At 30.4% G+C, this 17,800-nt stretch overlaps 1 protein-coding gene across 1 annotated transcript in view; it reads right to left on the bottom strand.

Moving 5' to 3' along the window:
• LOC107440775 (GAS2-like protein pickled eggs) overlaps positions 1–17,800 on the bottom strand; it is an 84,444-nt gene continuing 66,644 nt past the window's right edge. Inside the window, exons 2-5 of the mRNA XM_016053806.4 lie at positions 16,853–16,960; positions 11,808–11,901; positions 9,031–9,103; positions 1–4,586 (exon numbers count right to left, since the gene is read on the bottom strand). Coding sequence (XP_015909292.1) covers positions 3,689–4,586; positions 9,031–9,103; positions 11,808–11,901; positions 16,853–16,960 — 1,173 coding nt within the window. The 3' untranslated portion in view covers positions 1–3,688. The remainder of the gene's footprint in view (positions 4,587–9,030; positions 9,104–11,807; positions 11,902–16,852; positions 16,961–17,800) is intronic.

Raw genomic sequence — 17,800 nt, 5'->3', positions numbered from 1 at the left:
TTATAGAATAATTATTTATTATGGCCTTAAAAGACCCAGTTTTGAAAAAAAAAGACTCGATACAAACATTTCTTTCTTTTGGCATACTTCTCAGCAGCGGTCATTTTTTGAAGGCGGCTCCATTCTACAAAGCTAATACAATCGGCAGCAGAGCACCACACACAAGCAGAGAATATCGATAAATATAGCAAGAGTTCGTAAACCCTCTACTTTTTCTCCAAAAAGCATTAACATAGTTGATAATATGCGTCCTCGAATTGTATAACCAATATGGCATTTGAACAGTAAAAAAAGTTGATGTTTACGAACTCTCACCAGGAATGATAAAAGTGGACTAGAAAAGAACAGGTGAGAATTGCTTCTCGTTTAACAGCATATTTTCTGCTTCACTACGTAGCTACCTTACATGTTTTGCATACGGTTGAGATAAAATTTTATTCTAAATTTTGATTGAAATTGAAGCAATGCAATAAATGTCCTTACAAAATTCAAGCATATAACTTTGAGAATATGGGAGAATGGAGGTTTTTAAATAGAGGTGCAATTATTACCATTATTATGATCACAATTGCTATTAGAAAACAATTTAATTGCAATCTTAAGTAAAAAATAAAGGAGTGAATAAAATGTGTGAATTTTATAGAAATAATTGACCTCTACCCGCATGAATTTGAAATCAATAGTACAATAATACTTTCTCTCAAATATGATACTTGATTAATTATTAATTAAATAATAAACTATTAATTAAATAAATTAGTAATAACATAATATTTTGAAATATGAGTTATTTGAGACTAACAATATATTTTTTAAAACATACAACGAAAAATTAGTTAGCATTAAATTGTATTAGTGCAAAATGTAATAATGATCAAATATATTAGGATACACAAAATATTAGAATAATACAAATATTACACAGAATTAAAAATATTCAATTAGAGGGATTACTAAATAGACTATATGCAATAAAATGTAACTACATTAACATTAACAATGGCATTTTAGTTAGAATTAGACAATTAACACAGGAATCAAGTGGCCTAATCAGTTAACATAGGAAGGCATCATACATGTCAGCTGCCTATTCAAAATTTAGGTAAACATCATAGTAACAATAGCATAATAAAAGAGAGTTAAAGTGATTAATTCAATTAACAAGAGAAAACAATGGCTTTTCATCTTATACATAACTATAAATAGTAACAATAGCATTAGAATTGGGATTAAAATTACCAAATTCAATGCCAACAATTTAAATAACAGAGGAAAAGGCATCTTTTCATATAATTGTTGGTTTTTTAGATTTTACGTAATAACCAGTGGCGTACAAAGACTTAGGTGCGCCCCTTGCAAGCGTTAAAAATGCGCCCTTTCTTAAACTTAACACAATTTTTTTTAAAATTATAATATAAAATGAACACAAGGAAGAGACATTCGGGTATTTATAATCATTCATTTCATTTTAATTAAAAAAAAGGTTCGAAAATTAAAAAAAAGGAACTAAATTGGAACATTGTATACACTTACCACATTTGAAATGCAATCAGGGGTCTGTCCAGACATTTTGTGAAAGGTTCGTTTTTGTAAAATTGAGAAAAATTATTCGTAATTTGTGAATATCAAATAAACGTTAAGTCACATTATTTCAACCAGGGTCCGTTTTGTGAATTTGTGCAAATAGGGTTCGTTATTGCAAAGAAACTTTTTCAAGGAGTTTTTAAATTGTAAAGACATACAAGATTATGCTCAAGACTGTAAAATTATAATTAAAAAAATTAAATTTTAAAAAATAAACAGCAATTGCAGCTACTAAATTAGCGATGCAATATATAAATATTTGGTATTTAGCCTATACTGCTGAACGCAGAATATTCATTTCGGACGAATGAAGGAAGGAGCTTCTGCCGAGGACAAAACTTAGTTCGTTTACATTTGTCTTTCTCCCCCCCCCCCTTGCCGAGAAGGATTTATTCGATTAACAAAACAATAATGAAGATAAACAAATTTGTGAAGGGTCCGATTAAAAGATAAATTATTCTGTGAAGGGTCCGTTTTTAAGTTAAAATATTTTGTGAAGGGTCTGTTTTCATAAAAAGATATTTTGTGAAGGACCCAAATTTCTTCTAGACAGACCCCTGGCAATTAATCTTTAAAATATGATAAAATAACTCACTATCTTATAATAATTATATTCAAAGTTTAGTTAGAAGTTATTTTTATTTGTAAAGTAAATAAAAAAAATTCATAGAAAAAAATATAGGTAAAATATAATTGAAAAAAATATGGCGCATCCGAAACTTTTAATGCGCAATTCAAAATGTCTGATTTTTATATTTTTCAAAAATAAATTATAATAAATTATTATTATTATTTCTATGTTCAGGTGCAACCGCGGGCCGCACGGCCAGAGCTGGCGGGCTGTAGGTGTAGTGTATATAGTGAATTATTTCTGGATAGTCCTCCGTTAAACCTCATGCACCCCCCAGCACTTTAGGAATCGCGGGGGTGTTTTTTACGCCACTGGTAATAACAATTCATAATAATTAACAATAAGATTATAATAAATATGTAAGATATAAGAAAATAATTAGGGAGGATAAGAAAATAATTAGAATTGAATTATAGTTTAGAAAAAAGGTTAGTTACTCAACAAGTTCCATTGTTTAAATATATTTGTTAAAAACATATAACACGATTTTTTTAGCGAACTCAATCATTATTACTCTTTATGACTTAACAGGTTTAATCAAGTTAGTTTATCCCTGGTGGCAGTAACATTTTTTAACGTAACTTTTAAAATGTTTATGAATAACATGAAAGCTTATTGGGTGTCCAAAAAGTGACCGACAAGTCAAAAAACTCAATTTGTAAAAAAAAAAAAAAAAAAACAGAAAGAAATGGATGTGTATGGCTTACTGCATTCTATTCTGTTTAGAAGGCCAGAAATCTTGTTTTCCAAGTTGAAAAATTAGTTACGAAATTCGTCAACAGATTTCGCTGTTGATAAAGAAAAACTACCAAACAATGTTTTCAAAATGACCAATTTTCATAGCAACGACGTTGTGAATTATTAAGGACAAAATTAGAAAAAGCCTGTGTAAGCATTTTAATTAGAATGATCTGGCATTGCCGTAAAAAAACATTCTTTTAGTTTCCTCTCAGCGCGCCGTCTGTTCAGGGACTTAGTAACTAAATTTGATGAGAGAAAACTTTTTTGGCTTATTAAGAAGAAAGCAGCAAACCGTGAACTTTTTCTTTTTTTTCTCCAGTTGATTTTAAAACCATTGGTCATTTTCGGGTCACCCGGTATGTTAATAATTGAAATTATAGATGAAGATGTTTATAAAATACTTCAATAAATTAAGAGCTTAGTGGGAAAACATATTAAATAACGTTTTAAAAACATTCAAACTTACTGGTTTAAGAGCATGTTAATGTCAACTGTAATATAAGTATAGCGATGTAAGACAAATTCTTAATGAAAAAAAGATGTTTTGTAAATGAAATCCATGTTTCTATAGAACCTAAAACGGATTTTCTCAAATTTACTAAAATGTCACTTAAATTCTTACGGAAAGCTCTTGAAATGTAACTCAACCATACGCAAAGAACTCTCATGAACCATCTCGGACGGGCGTGTCTAAGCTCGCCTTGAAAATAATTACGATCCTATTACTTTCAATTACTGTCTGGAGTTCCACGTCAGCACAGGGATTTTTGACAAAGAGTTCCTTCTCATCGTCTTTGAAAGGGGTCTCATGGGTGAGGGGTATTCATCAGCTAAAGACGTATCGGGAGAAGCTTCTCTAGCCCTATATTCATTAATAAGTCTCTGCATTCTTTCAAGTATCTTTTCATCAGAGTCAAGCACCTCAGAGTCATTGATTATTTCTTCTAATAGCGGTGGCACAGGTTTTACTGGCGAAGATTGAAGGGAAAGTGTCCTACGTTTGGGATTCCATTCAGGAGTTCTAGCAGGTGAGGATGACACACTTCGAGTAGAGGAAGAAGATCTTTGTCGTCCACCTCCACTTTGGACAGCTCTGCGAGGTCCTTGGCACGGAGTCCTGCTGCCACGATTGACAGCTGACTGGAAAAGAGACGTTTCTGACCTGCTGGCAGAAAGACGTTTTCCCATGGGCTCAACCATGCGGTAACGATGTTGAGGTGATGGTGATTGCGAAGTTGGTATCCGACTTCGTGATGGGGATGCCCTCTGCTGTTGAGCCACCAGCGTCTGCGGCTCTAAAGAGGAGTCCTCTGCGTCTTCGGAGCAAGTATTGTCACCGAATTTCATCACTTTTCTCGGAGAGTATCGTCGTTGACGTCGCAGGAAGTCAGAATTGCCACGGCACAGCTCTGTTTCGGATATTTCTGAAGAACTGTCTGCAGAACTAGGCCGGCCGCTTTTGCCGCGCCCCCTGCGCAGTGCCGGGGCCGCCCAGTCGTCGCTGCTGCTTCTGGAGGAGTTCCTGTCATCGGATGAACTGAGTCTGGAACAATCGAAAGATCGTCGGCGTGAAGGTGGGGATGTAGGAACGCTAGATGACCTAGAAGAGGATGGCGTGCCAGACGATGGTCTGTAAAAAAAAGAATGCCATTAGAAATGTATCAATAAGTTAAATTTCAAAAATTAACAAATGTATTTGACACACACAACATTTTGAAAATTGGTGCAACAGCTCGTTATATACAATTATTTTAGTAGGCAGAGATTAATGCTCAAGGCCTTTACTTCCGTTAGGTCCATGCATTTCAAATTTATGTTTAGAAATCAATAAAAAAGGTGATTATTCCAAACATCCAATGATAAAGCTGGAGGGCCGAAAGGGATTTATCTTCACTCCTAATCCAGGGGATCCAGATTCAAATTCCAGCGATGAAAATGGTTGATAATACTGCTACTACCTCATAAACATTAAAGTAATGGCTTTCTCAAAGTCAGGCGAAATATTGGCTAAAGCCAGATTCACATTGCTGCCAGGTTAACCGTGAAATGATTTTATGGTTTTCTACAATAAAATGCGTTATTTTCACTTTAAAAGTCATCTGTATTATTTTTTTTATCATAAAGAAACATAGTAATATGAGTATTTTAATTTTTCATAACCTTAAGATTATTGCAACATCGTTGTTTTAAAACCAAAAAATGTTTTGAAATGCGATATTTTAATAACACATGAATCTTTAAAATCAGAAAAATAATACAGCATTTTAAAAAAAATATTCCATATTAGATTTTTTTTTTTTAAATTTTAGTTAGGAATAAAGTCTTTCATTCTTAACAAAATAACTAACAAAGACACTTCAAATGGACCAAATAGTTTCTGCGTAATAAAATTTCAAAGAAACTATAGTTCAAAATTTTCATTTCATTTTTTAAGATCTATTCGACCGATTCCGTTCAAATATTGGATGTGATTGGATAGATTAAAAAAAATATATATTGGCCTCAGAGCCGTGGCGGTTCAGGATAGAGCGCTTGCCTCCCAATGAGGTGAACCTGGTTCGAATCCCAGCCTAATCTGGTCGATACGAATTCCGCACCCGGCTTACACCGACCACAGTGCTGACGTAAAATATCCTCAGCGGTAGACAAGTCCCCTTGCTGTCAGCTAAAGGTGGGAGATTTTCATGGTTTTCTTCTCCTAGCAACGTAAATGCGTGTTAGTACCTTCAAAAAGTTCCACGAAGACGAATTTCTCCCACTACTTGATCCAGGAGTTCTTTTGTCTTTTAAATTGGGTTTTTTAATTACAAGGCTACGGAGTTGAACATTGGTGGTCGTAATTTCAAAATTGGGTCGGCTGTTCAACGACGGTTATAAAATAGAATGTTTAGACTTTTTACTAATTTTATTTACTTAGTTGAAAATAAAGGAACGTTTTTTCCCCTTACAATTAAGCATTTTTTTCCAACTACTATTGATGGTCCATTTGATACTCAGAAGAAATTTGCAGCTTAAAGTAGCTATACGACATCATAATATTTTTTAAAATTTTTTTTCCTTGAGACTATCCTTGAATAAATAAGATTTTAAATATAAACAAAAATTTCACGACTCCATTAAATAGTTCCAGCGATTAAGATGAAATACTGAAAAAATTAAATTAACACTAAGAGGTCAGATCTCTGGATCGCTCTCATGAATAAACTATTTGGGAACATTTTTTCCAGATCGCCACAATTTCCGGAAATAAAATCCGAATCTGAAGAAAAAATGATATTTTTATTCAGATAAATTAAGCTTTTGAGTCTGTTTCTCGATTTTTAAATATCGTCAGCACAAATTGAAAAGAATATTTAAAGTTAACCTGTTAAATTACTATGATTTTAAGTTAAATTATTATCAAGTTTAAAAGAAGAAAAAACGATCATTGATTTAAAATTTTTACATTTGTTCCTTTTTTTCTTCTATTTTGCCCACTTTATTGTAATGACGATTTGTTATAATAATCACAATTGGGATACTACTTAATTTAAAATGTAGTTTTGAATACTCAACAACAGTTAAATAAAAATATCGATATTTAAGCAAAATCTGTAATTTAGAAAAATATTAGTAGTAGTATTAAAAAATATGATAGAATAAATTCAAATGTAATCACCAATATCTCTATTAAAATATACGTTTTTATTTCGAAATTATGATTTATAGTAATCAACACAACTGCAATATTACTTTAATTAAAAATATACTAATGAACAACTACGGAAGAACATTGAATAATCAATACATAAGTAACTATCTTATATAATACAAAATCTTCAGGTAGGAGAATAAAACCAAATGTAATCATCATTATCACATGTAAATAATGTTTTTCATTAAGGTATCAGAGTGGTTTCGAGGCTATTTTTTTAATTGCTTAATTATAATTTTAATTTTATGTTTTCCAAAGAAAGCTCCTAAAATTGTAAATTTAAAGTAAAGTTTAAAAATTTCAAAAATATTTTTTTTTAAAAATTGAGAAATTCAAGCTTAAAAACTACAGATTTTTCATGTCATGTTAACAGCTCTGCAACAAATTGTAACGCAAAAATTACAAAATATTTTTTCCTTCTAGATTAGTAATGTGATTGCCCGAGCTTTGAACTAAAATCTTAAAAAAAAGTTCAAAAAGGTAATGAAATGGAATTAAAAATATTGTCAAAATTTTCGAAAAATAAATTAAAATGGAAGAGAATTCTGGGAAAAATAAAATACCAATCGAAATTGAAATTCTGAAAAATGAATTTTATTTGTTCTAAAAAGTATGACTTATTAAAAAAAATGGTTAAAATACTCAAAACATAGCAAAAACCATTTTAGTTTCGTTTTCATGATTTAACCTCCAGTTTCGTCTTAGTTTGTCAGCATTTAAAAAAAAAGAATAATTATTTTCATTTCTAAAAACCGTAGACTAAAAATTTAAATGATTTTGGAAAACTAGTTAATTGAAGTTCAAATAAGGATAATAATAATAATAATAATAAAAGAATCTAAATTGTCGGATACCTTAAGTACAACTAGTTAAAATTCACACTATGAATTTTAATCAATAACTTTGAAACATTGATATGTAAACAGAACAAATGATACAACAAAATTTTCAAATGGAAAAGTAGACAAAAATAGCACTAGTAAAAAAATATGATAAAAAATTAAATGTCTGAAGAAAAGGAAAAACAACCTAAATCTAATAAATTACAAGCTTTCCTTCTGGAATCATGAATTATAATAATCGACAATTATGAATTTTAAATTAATACCAGTTACGTCTCTTTAACATAAAATGTAATTCTGAATAATCAAAAACTGTTGATATAACTTTCGTAAGTCAGTAGAACAACCTAAATCTTAAAATGTAGTAGTATTAAAAATAGTCGTAGCATTAAAGAAAATAAATAAAGAAATTTAAATGTAATTAACTAAATCTTTAAAAAATATATGTCTTCATTTTCAGAATTATGATTTATAATAATGAAAAACAAGAAATTCTAATCAATAACTGCAATGTTATTAATATAAAATGTAAATTCAAATAATCAACAACTATAAACTCTTTGAAGCAGAATTTTCATTAAATATATTTATTTTTCAAACTTTTTTCATTATTTTGTACTAATTTAAGTCAAAATAAGTGGAAAATATTATAATTTGCATTTGAATAATTTTTGGGTATGAAATACAGCTTTGAACACAGGTGTTCTTTTTTGCGCTTAAGGTAAAATTTCCCAAACCATAATTCCATAATTCTTCAAATTTGCAGTTATTTAGATCTAAAAGAAATAGTAATTCATAATTGAAATTTCTTTAATTTATAACTTAAATAATTAATACATTTTTGAATATGAATGAAATTTTTTTTTCAAATTACTTTTTTTATTTTTTTGGGATTTTATATAAAATATAAAAAAAGTCATATTTATCGAGTATAAAAAAAGTTATACTCGAAATTATTTTTATTTTGAAATAAATAAATATAATTTAATTACATTTATTTTAAATTGTTTAATTACATTTATTTTAAATTATATTTCTTTTAAAAAAATAAATATAGTTTCAAGAATCCAACAGATTTTTTAGCAACTATTAGATTGTTTTATTTTATGTAATTAAAAAATTCCAAATATATTTTAACTCGCAATTAGAGGGCGTCAAATGGTTAAAACAGCTTTAAAACACCGATACATAAGCAATCTGATCTACAAAATCACCAAATGAAACAAAAATATTAGTATAAGCAACATAAGAAGAAAGAATTTCACGTTTAATCACTTAACATAGTTAATCCCTGATGTGATGTCATTTGGAACATTTTTAAGGCTTGGTTACAGTTGCAGTTACAAAAGATCTGAAACTTACCTACATCGCGCGCTTCTTCTGAAAGTGTCTTCTTAAACGAAATGGATATGCCAAGGCAATGGAAGTACTATTGCTCAATCTAGGTGTGTTGTTTGTGTTAAATCTCTTTTAAATGTATTCAAAAGGGAATCGTTAAAGAAAAAGAAGGGATATATTATAATGGAAATAAAAGTTACCTGTGGCTATTCAGATGCACCTGTATGGAACCTGAATTGGACGGAGACACTCGGTTGACGGAGATGCGGCGACCTGAAAAGCATTTTTCCATTCATTAAAGTCACATGCGTTTAAGTTTAAATAAACGAGACACATGAAACGCTCTTAACGGTAACATGAGAATTGCATAACCGTAAATCCTTAGAACTGTTTCTTTTATGCTGCAAAATTATTCTTTAAAGCAAGTTGAAGTTAAATAATATTTGTTTGGAATTAAAAACGGGTACATTGTAAAATATTAGCCGCTGCAGTGTAAAAATAAGTTATTTTACAAATTATTAGCTAATGTGGTGATTAATAATTAGGGTGATCCGTTAAAGCAGCGGTCCCCAAATGGTGTTCTGCGGAACCCTAAGGCTCCGTGAAAGGGTTACAGGGCTTCCAAAAGTTAGAAATTTTTATTTTTTTAACAATAAAGATTTTCGAAGCCTGTAAAAATATATAAATCCAAATTAATAATTCATTATTTATTTAATATTTTCGTTATTCTTATGAAATGATTTAATTGAAATGCTTGTGGAGAAAGAAATTACAAAGCAATGATTTTTCTAATAAGAATATAATAAATGAATTAGGAAAAAGCCTTGTAATTTTGAACCCAATACAAAAGACAAGGGAACTCCTGGATTAAGTATTGGGAGAAATTTGTCTTCGTGGAGGACTTTTTGATGGAGCTAACCCGCATTTGCGCTACATGGAGAGGAAGACCATGAGAACCTTCCACGGTTAGCCTGACGGCAAGGGGACTCTAACCCATGATCCGTCTACCACTGAGGATATTTCACGTCAGCACTGTGGTCGGTGCAAGCCGGATGCGGAATTCGTATCAATTGGGAAACGAACCCGGTTCAGCTTATTGGAAGGCGGACGCTCTATCCTGTAGCCGTCGCGGCTCAAGATATTCATTTATGAAAATTAGGAAAAATTCATTAGCATTTCGGATCGAATAAAAACAACCAAATTCAACAATGGAGAAGTGTGTTTCTCTTAACGCAGTTAATTTTTTTTTTATCCCTTTTCCGTTTTAATTTTAATGTAAACCATATTTCAGTTCTTTCATTTTCAGTTTATGCATATTTAAAAATTAAATGAAGAACTGGACAAGCTGCCTGTCAGACAGGCCTGTGAATTCAACTGTCTGACATATAAACCAATTTTAAGACTAATCCCTTAGTAAAAAAAAAAAAAAGGTGTTTTTGAGATTGTTTTGAAGTAGACAGATGCAAAAATATACCCTAGGAAGAAAATGAGGTTTGTATAAAAAATACCCTCATTAATAAACTCAAATTTCAACCTCATTTACACCTCACAAAATCAACCTCACATATAACCCAGAAATAATTTTGGTTTAGATCGGGTGAAATTTTTCACACCTCAAATATACATATTTGCTTGAAGTGTTGAAAAAATGATCCTTTCACCTCAAAAACAACCTCCCTAAGCTGGGTTGCTCTAAAATAGATTTCCATCAACCTCAAGTGTGAATAAAACAACTTCATACACTTTGATTATACGCCTCGGGAGGTTGATTTTTAAGTTTTTTTCAAAATCAACTTCGAATAAACCTCAAATCAACCTTTATAACTCAAAACAACCTCAAAAATACCTTAAATTTCTGAAAAGGGTATTGATAAAACGATAGAATGGAACTAAATGATGATTCACTAAATATTTTCAAAATCATTAATAAAATTTATATCATAACATATTTTCAAAATAATTAATAGACTTTCGTTAATTAATGTATTCACAATTGCTGATGAAATTTATCCATTAACTCTCGGGGTACCGCCAAAAAAATCTCTATAATTTAGGATACCACGGGAGAAAAAAACTGGGAACTGCAGCCATAAAATTTTTTTTTTCATTTTTCGAATTACTAAGGTAATCTGTAAACTATCGAGCACAATATTGACTAGGCACTCATTAAAGTGAAAATATGATCTATGCAGGAACAATATTTAATTTATATAATGTTATTCATTTACTTTTAGCTTTTTAAAAAAAAATCAAGCAACTACAATCAATCAACACATTAATTGATAGAATCAATCATCAATCACTTCATAATATAAAGAATCGAAGGGTTTAAAATATTATTACAATTAAGGAAATTGATATCAGGTCATTTATTAATTTTCGGTTTGTAAAAAAAAAGTCACTACAATCAAATATGTAAATTTTCTTGTTTTTGTTTTCTACTTACTTCTGTAAGCCTTGTGCTATACTTTGTGGTGCACGAGAAGTTTTCAATCGTTTAAATTTTAAAAAAAATCAAATAATCAAAAAATTAGTTGATAGGATAAGAGAAATTTTAACATTTTTATGATACGGAGATCGTTAACGCGCTCAATACCATGATAGATTGCGTAAAACTCTTGATTCCGCACTTTAACGAGGCACTCTAATTAATCCGTAGATTATGAAGGTAATGTGCTTCGAGTATTTTCGCCACGAGTATTACAAAACACTTTTACTTACTATTAGAGCAAACGTTAGCAAAAATCTATGTTTTTCAGTAATTATGTAATTAGTTCTAATTAATTACATAAACATATAATTTGCTATATAGATAAAGAGATATCTATATAATAATATATATCTCAAAAATATCAAAATTTACAAATACCAACCAAGACACTCCGTTATAAACATATAAAAACTTAAAATATATTGAGGATTGATAAATACTTATTTTTTTAAAAAAAACTAATTTATGTTATTAAATAAGACTTACCTGATTTGCAACGGCAGGGATCATGTTTATCCAGGTAATGTTCCAGGGTATCCCATCCACCCCCTACACGAACCATCACGTGATTTCGAAGAATCTGAAACAAACGATTTAATATAAGAAGAAAAATAGTTAACCTTATCAGCGGAAGCCTTTAACAATCATTGGTTGAGGAGGTTTTGAATAATAATTATTGATGTAGAAAACTTCTTATTGAGGTGTTATTATGGGAGCATGAAGTACGCGTTTAAAAAAAGAATATTTAATTACGCAAGAAAGATGACCCATAAACGGAAATGGTGATTTGTTTCGTTAACTAAGGCTTAAACCGATAAAAAAAAAAGTTTTAGTTTTTAAATTTAGCTGTTTTTAAAACTGGGATTACCTTTATCTATGGGTCGTGAATTTTTTAAATGGGTCACAAAAGCTCCTTGACAAAATAAACAATAAATTATAATAACTATAGATTTTATTTTAAATATAAGATATTTTTGTTGTTAAATATGTTGTAAAATATAAATTTAATTTTTTATTAGTATTTTTCTAGGCGCTATTATATATTAATTAATAAATCTTTATTATCATTTGATCAATCCTATTATTTTTAATAACTCTGTATTGAAATATAATAATTACCCCGGTTATCGCCAAAGAATATCATAGAGCTTAAAGGAAAAACCTTGTTTTTTCACAATAACAATTCAGTGCCTCCATCACAATATACCACCGTGGCTCCTTTGATTATATATGTTACCATTAATGACCAAAATCAAAAGAATGTCGACTTTCACCGGTGAATGTCAACAATCACATAGTCGCTTAGATGAATGTCCGAAATATTTGTTATAGGCGATTTGATATTAATTTATTCGTTAATATTATTATATTTATTCTATATTTTAATATCTGCTGAGGATAGGTTGGGAGATACATCAGTGTTCAGAGTACCTGGGCAGTGGCACTTAAACTTAAAAAAACGTTGATGTAGGGCATACCAGGCAAATGTATATCGGGCAGTGGCACTTAACAAGACCTAGTATATATTTCGGACATTTACCAAAGCGACTATGTGATTGTCAACATTCACCGGTCAACAAAAACCAATTTCCGTCATCCACAGTAACATATATAAATATATATGGTTCCTTATTTAAAGAAATGGCAGCAGCAACCCACCACGTGAAAGCCCTAGCTATCGCGGACTTATCAACACAATGCCTCGAGTCACGAACGAATTTGAACACCACACTTAAATCGATGAGACTTTATGACTCTCCTATGAAACTATTTGTTTATTCTGTTCCTTTTGTTCATTCTGCTCTTAGTTTGTTTTATTTCATGAAAAAAAATCAAAATTTAGTTGTAAAGTTTCTTTTAACATTTATAATGAAGGTTAAAAAAACTATATTAATTTTAAAATAAATAAAAGAAAATAATCTACGGAGTTAAGGAAAACTTCTTCTCAGAAAAGTTAGATGTTACGAAACCACAAAGAAAAATCTGATGTCGGGAAAAAATGCTGAAGGAAAATTTTAGAGAAATTTCATAAAATGTCTTAGCAACACCTAAGACTGTCCTTGAATGATCCTTGATTTAATGTTGAGAAATTGTTGGTCTTTGATATAAAGTTTGAAGTTAGGTTGAGAACCCTACATCAGACTAATTCTTCACTTTGCAACGAAACTCAGTTGCTTCAGAGCCAGGGTAATACAATTTTGTGAAAAATACCTGTTTTGAAATATGATGAAGCAGATTTGGTAAAATGTTCTAAAAATTGTTTGTTTCGGAAAACTGAAATAAATTATAAGTTTGATTAAAACATAATTGGATCATCGAGTTTTCCAACTCAAATGGATTGGAGCTATCCCCACTGCTGATGCAGATTTACAAAAAATTAAAAAATAAATTTAAGAAAAATGTTTTTTTTTTATAGAGTTATTAAAAATAAAATTACAACTATTTTACATATGCCGCAATTAAAAGAAAATTGTCATGAATAAAATATAGTTGTCAGTAAAAAAAAGGCACTGTTATTATGTAATGGCAAGTATTATATATTACAACTAGAGTGCCTAGAGTAACTTTACAATACAGGCACTCTAATTACAACTATTTGGACATAACAAATCCATTTTGTAAGTCAAAAAAAAAATCCACCATTGAACGTTCTTTTTTAATTGTTTATTCACTTTTTTTTAAATTTAGTGCAACTGTTGAAAGTTGCTAAAAAATAATTTCTGCCTGACTGGTTTATAGAGTGATTATTACATCATTATTGATTTAAATTTTTTTTTAAAAAAGTACAAAATCTCAAAATGCAAAATTCTAAAAACATAGTTTAAGCATGAAAAAATTTTTTGTCCCACAATTTTGCAATTATTATTTTACCCCTTAAAATTTCAATCAATAAGAATGGAACATAAAGAAGATTAAAAAGAAAAAGAAGAAGAAAAAGTTGAAATTTAGATTATACAATAGTTGAAAGAAAAGAATAAACAATTTTTGCGGTTCTATTTATTGAGAAAAATAGGGATGAGTCTTTGTTTTGCTTGAAGTGAGAGTAAAAATAAATGTTTCCAGAAAATTATAACAACAAACGGAAAAAGTCAACAAAACCACAACGTTTCCTGGAAAGAATTTCCAAGCTCATTAGCCACAATGTTAATAGCTGCTTCCTTTATGTTGGAAACATACAATATCAAATAATTTAAGATGTCAAAACTTTTCATCCTTATCATTATTTCAAATTAACGGATGCAAACTCAGCAAATTTTGCCCATGGGGTTACAAATATCTCCATTATTAAATTAAGTAAATATCTATCAATTGATGGCTTGATCTATCATCAATATGTGTTTGTGGATTGATTCTGAAAGATTATGAAGTTAAAAAAAAAGATTTTTCTAAAATGTTTTATTTGTCCTGAAAACTTTCCGAGTCAGAATTCGTGACAGTGGTGAAAAAAATCAATATTTCTGAATATTGTTTTTACAAGCATTTGTGAAATATTTTTTTTTAAATAAAGCTTAGGCAATAATAAGTGCGAATGTGTAATTTTATGACAAGGAGTCGCGCAAATATTGCAACACACTTCTATGGGAGTTGAGGCACATTATCATAATTAAGATTGCATAAAAACCCATATCTAGAAATGTCATTGTACGCTGCTAGGGGAGCTTCCATATTATGAACTTTTCAGAGGCACAGGAAAAAACAGTTCATTATAGGAAAGCACCCCCAGCCGTAGCGTATGACGACATATCCGGGCATGAATTCCTATGCAATTTTAATCCCGATGATGTGCCCACAAGGCATTTTTTAAAGGCAAGTTTGAACTAATTACCAAAAATCATTTTTTTTTAAAATTTTATCATACTTTCTGTGCATTTTTCTACACACCTAACTTTTAATTATAAGTCAAATTTTAATTCTGTATTTCCTTTCCTGTGGGTTGCAGAGTGGCCCACATAACATTTTTTACTACAAGTTTTAAAGTTAAAAATTCTCGAATATAATTTTTTTTCCATTCCATCGTACTCATTATACTTTTTTCTACACGCGCTCGTAATTTCAAGTTTCTAAGTTTCATAATTAATGCTCATCGAGAAATGGCGATATGTTTAGACTCAATAGAGATACTACGAGATGTTTATCGAAACAATTAGATGAATGTAGTATATTGAGGAGGATATTAAATTACTAAAAGTATATGTGATCAAATATAGAAGAGAACGTTGTCTAAAATTGGGTACTTGCAGCTCCAGAAGTGAAGTGATTATGCCTATAACCATGCGATTTAAATCAGATTTAATTGGATAACTGTAACCGACGTCACGCGTGCGTGTCGAACCTGATTGGCTTCTGAATTGACAAATGTCAGGATTTACTTACAATGACGTCACTTTCAGGCATTCAATTGTATTGTTAAAAGGAGTACGAAGAAAATAATGAGATGTAATGGAAGAGGCGCAAAAAGATAAAGAAAACGGAAGAGGTAAAATGATAAGACAGAGAAATGGAGAACTTATAGAATAAAAGATGGACGAGCGGAAGAAAAATGAGGAAGTAGTAAGCATGCAGTAGTAGTTCTTTTAAGTTGTTATTAAATTAGAAAAAAAAATAGCTTTAATACACACTTATACTACTTTTTCCAATGGAAAGTAATGTTATTGGGTGTTTTAGGACGATTTCTGGGGCAACAATCTCAGTTGTTTTGGAACAAAGCAGAAGACTTACACTTTTGAAGCAGCTAGTTTTATACTTTAATTATTAGGCGTTGAGAGAGCAAATGATTTTATATAACAAAGCATTTTATTTTAAAGTAATTTTTTTTATTGCAGCATAAATAAACTATCATTAATTATAACTGCCGAATTTACCATTATTACATCTTTTTTTTAAATTTTTTTGACAATATAGAGAGTTTAACTTAAATAAAATCAAAATATTCATTACAGAGTTTGATTTTTTAAATGAAAATTTTAGATTTCAGTTTAAATGAAACACGGCTTGGGGGAATCGGTGCAAATTATTGTTTGATAATTTTTTTAAAAGCAAAAGTTAGAAATTTTTTTTCTGAAAATATTTTTATTCTTGAAGCAGTTTGAAACATAGCAACGAGAAATTAATGAAAATTGCCATTATTTTTTTTAATTCATATATGCTTGTTTAAGAGCAGAAATAGGAAGAAAAAATTTGTCTTATTTTTGGAGCTGTTTTAAATACAGCTACAAGAAACAGGAACGGGAGTATTAAAAAAAATGCGAATGTTAATTGGGAAATGTTTAAAACAGTTACTGTCAATTGGAAAATATTTGAAGTAGCTAACGTAAATTGGAAAATGCTTGAAACAGCTAATTTTAATTGGAACAGCATTTTAAGCAATCAATAAAGTTTGTTTACGATTATGGTTATTAAGGAGAAAAAGGGTGAAAACATGTTTAGTCCATCCGATACAATCTCATTTCTTACAAAGTGATAATTTCATAACTATTTGATGAAATTTCAGCCAACGACTTGCATTATGTACAAGGAGAAACTTAACTTACCCTAACGAAAATAAGAAGTTGTGTTTCTCCTATACGATATTTTCCATCTCCAACTCTTATCATAGGGAATTGGGCAGGACAGGAACAACGATTCAATAGCTCAGCCACCTACAAAAAGGAAAAAAGGAACTGATTAGACACATTTAAGATGAGTAATTATTCATTTCAGAAAAATATTTTTGGAGATGTCTCTTAAATATTTTTAAAATATTGTTTCAACTCACGCTTTTAGAAAAGTGGTTTTTAAAAGTTTAAGATGAAAAGAAATTCAACGAAGTAAACTAGAGTCAAGCAATTTGAGTCTGGTCTTCTACGCTTTGAAATTGTTTTTAACACCCAATAAGTGTAAACCAGACATTTCGTGTTCTAGTACTTCAATCCAGCAGGAAGGACGCTTATCTCAATCCACTAAGTGACAATTTTGATACTGGTTATCAGACGATGCAGTCAACGCTCGAGATGGTAGCTACCCTTCCTTACTTTTAGACAATACCAACGAAGAACAGTTAGTTGCGACATGTTTAATATGCAGACAGCACATCATTCCACTCGATCGAAAAAGTTAGACTTGGTTATTTAACGAATCATTGACGCACATGCACCCGTTGAAGTCAGAGAATTGAATCAATGGTGAGATTTCGCATTCTCATGTAGGATACCACATGCTCACGTATCGGAAGCTCTGTGCAGCGCAGTAACCCAACTCAAGTTCCCTACAGAACTAGAGCAATAACTAGGTACGGAATGCTACGCGAGAGAGATTTCTAATCCAGAAATTTTGCTATCTCACGTAACATGGCACTCGCCTCACGTACGTAATATCATCAGCTACTATAAAACATGAGTTCTTTACTGAGTTCTCCTGAATTTATGTACGGGAGCGTGTGGGGTGCTACGTGAGAATCTGAAATCTCTCTCATAATATCTCTCGTAATACTCTCACGAAGC

Source organism: Parasteatoda tepidariorum, chromosome 3 (genome assembly GCF_043381705.1).
Source record: "Parasteatoda tepidariorum isolate YZ-2023 chromosome 3, CAS_Ptep_4.0, whole genome shotgun sequence".
NCBI lineage: Eukaryota > Metazoa > Arthropoda > Arachnida > Araneae > Theridiidae > Parasteatoda > Parasteatoda tepidariorum.
The sequence above is the reverse complement of the archived record's forward strand: the minus strand, read 5'-3'. Positions and strand labels throughout refer to the sequence as shown.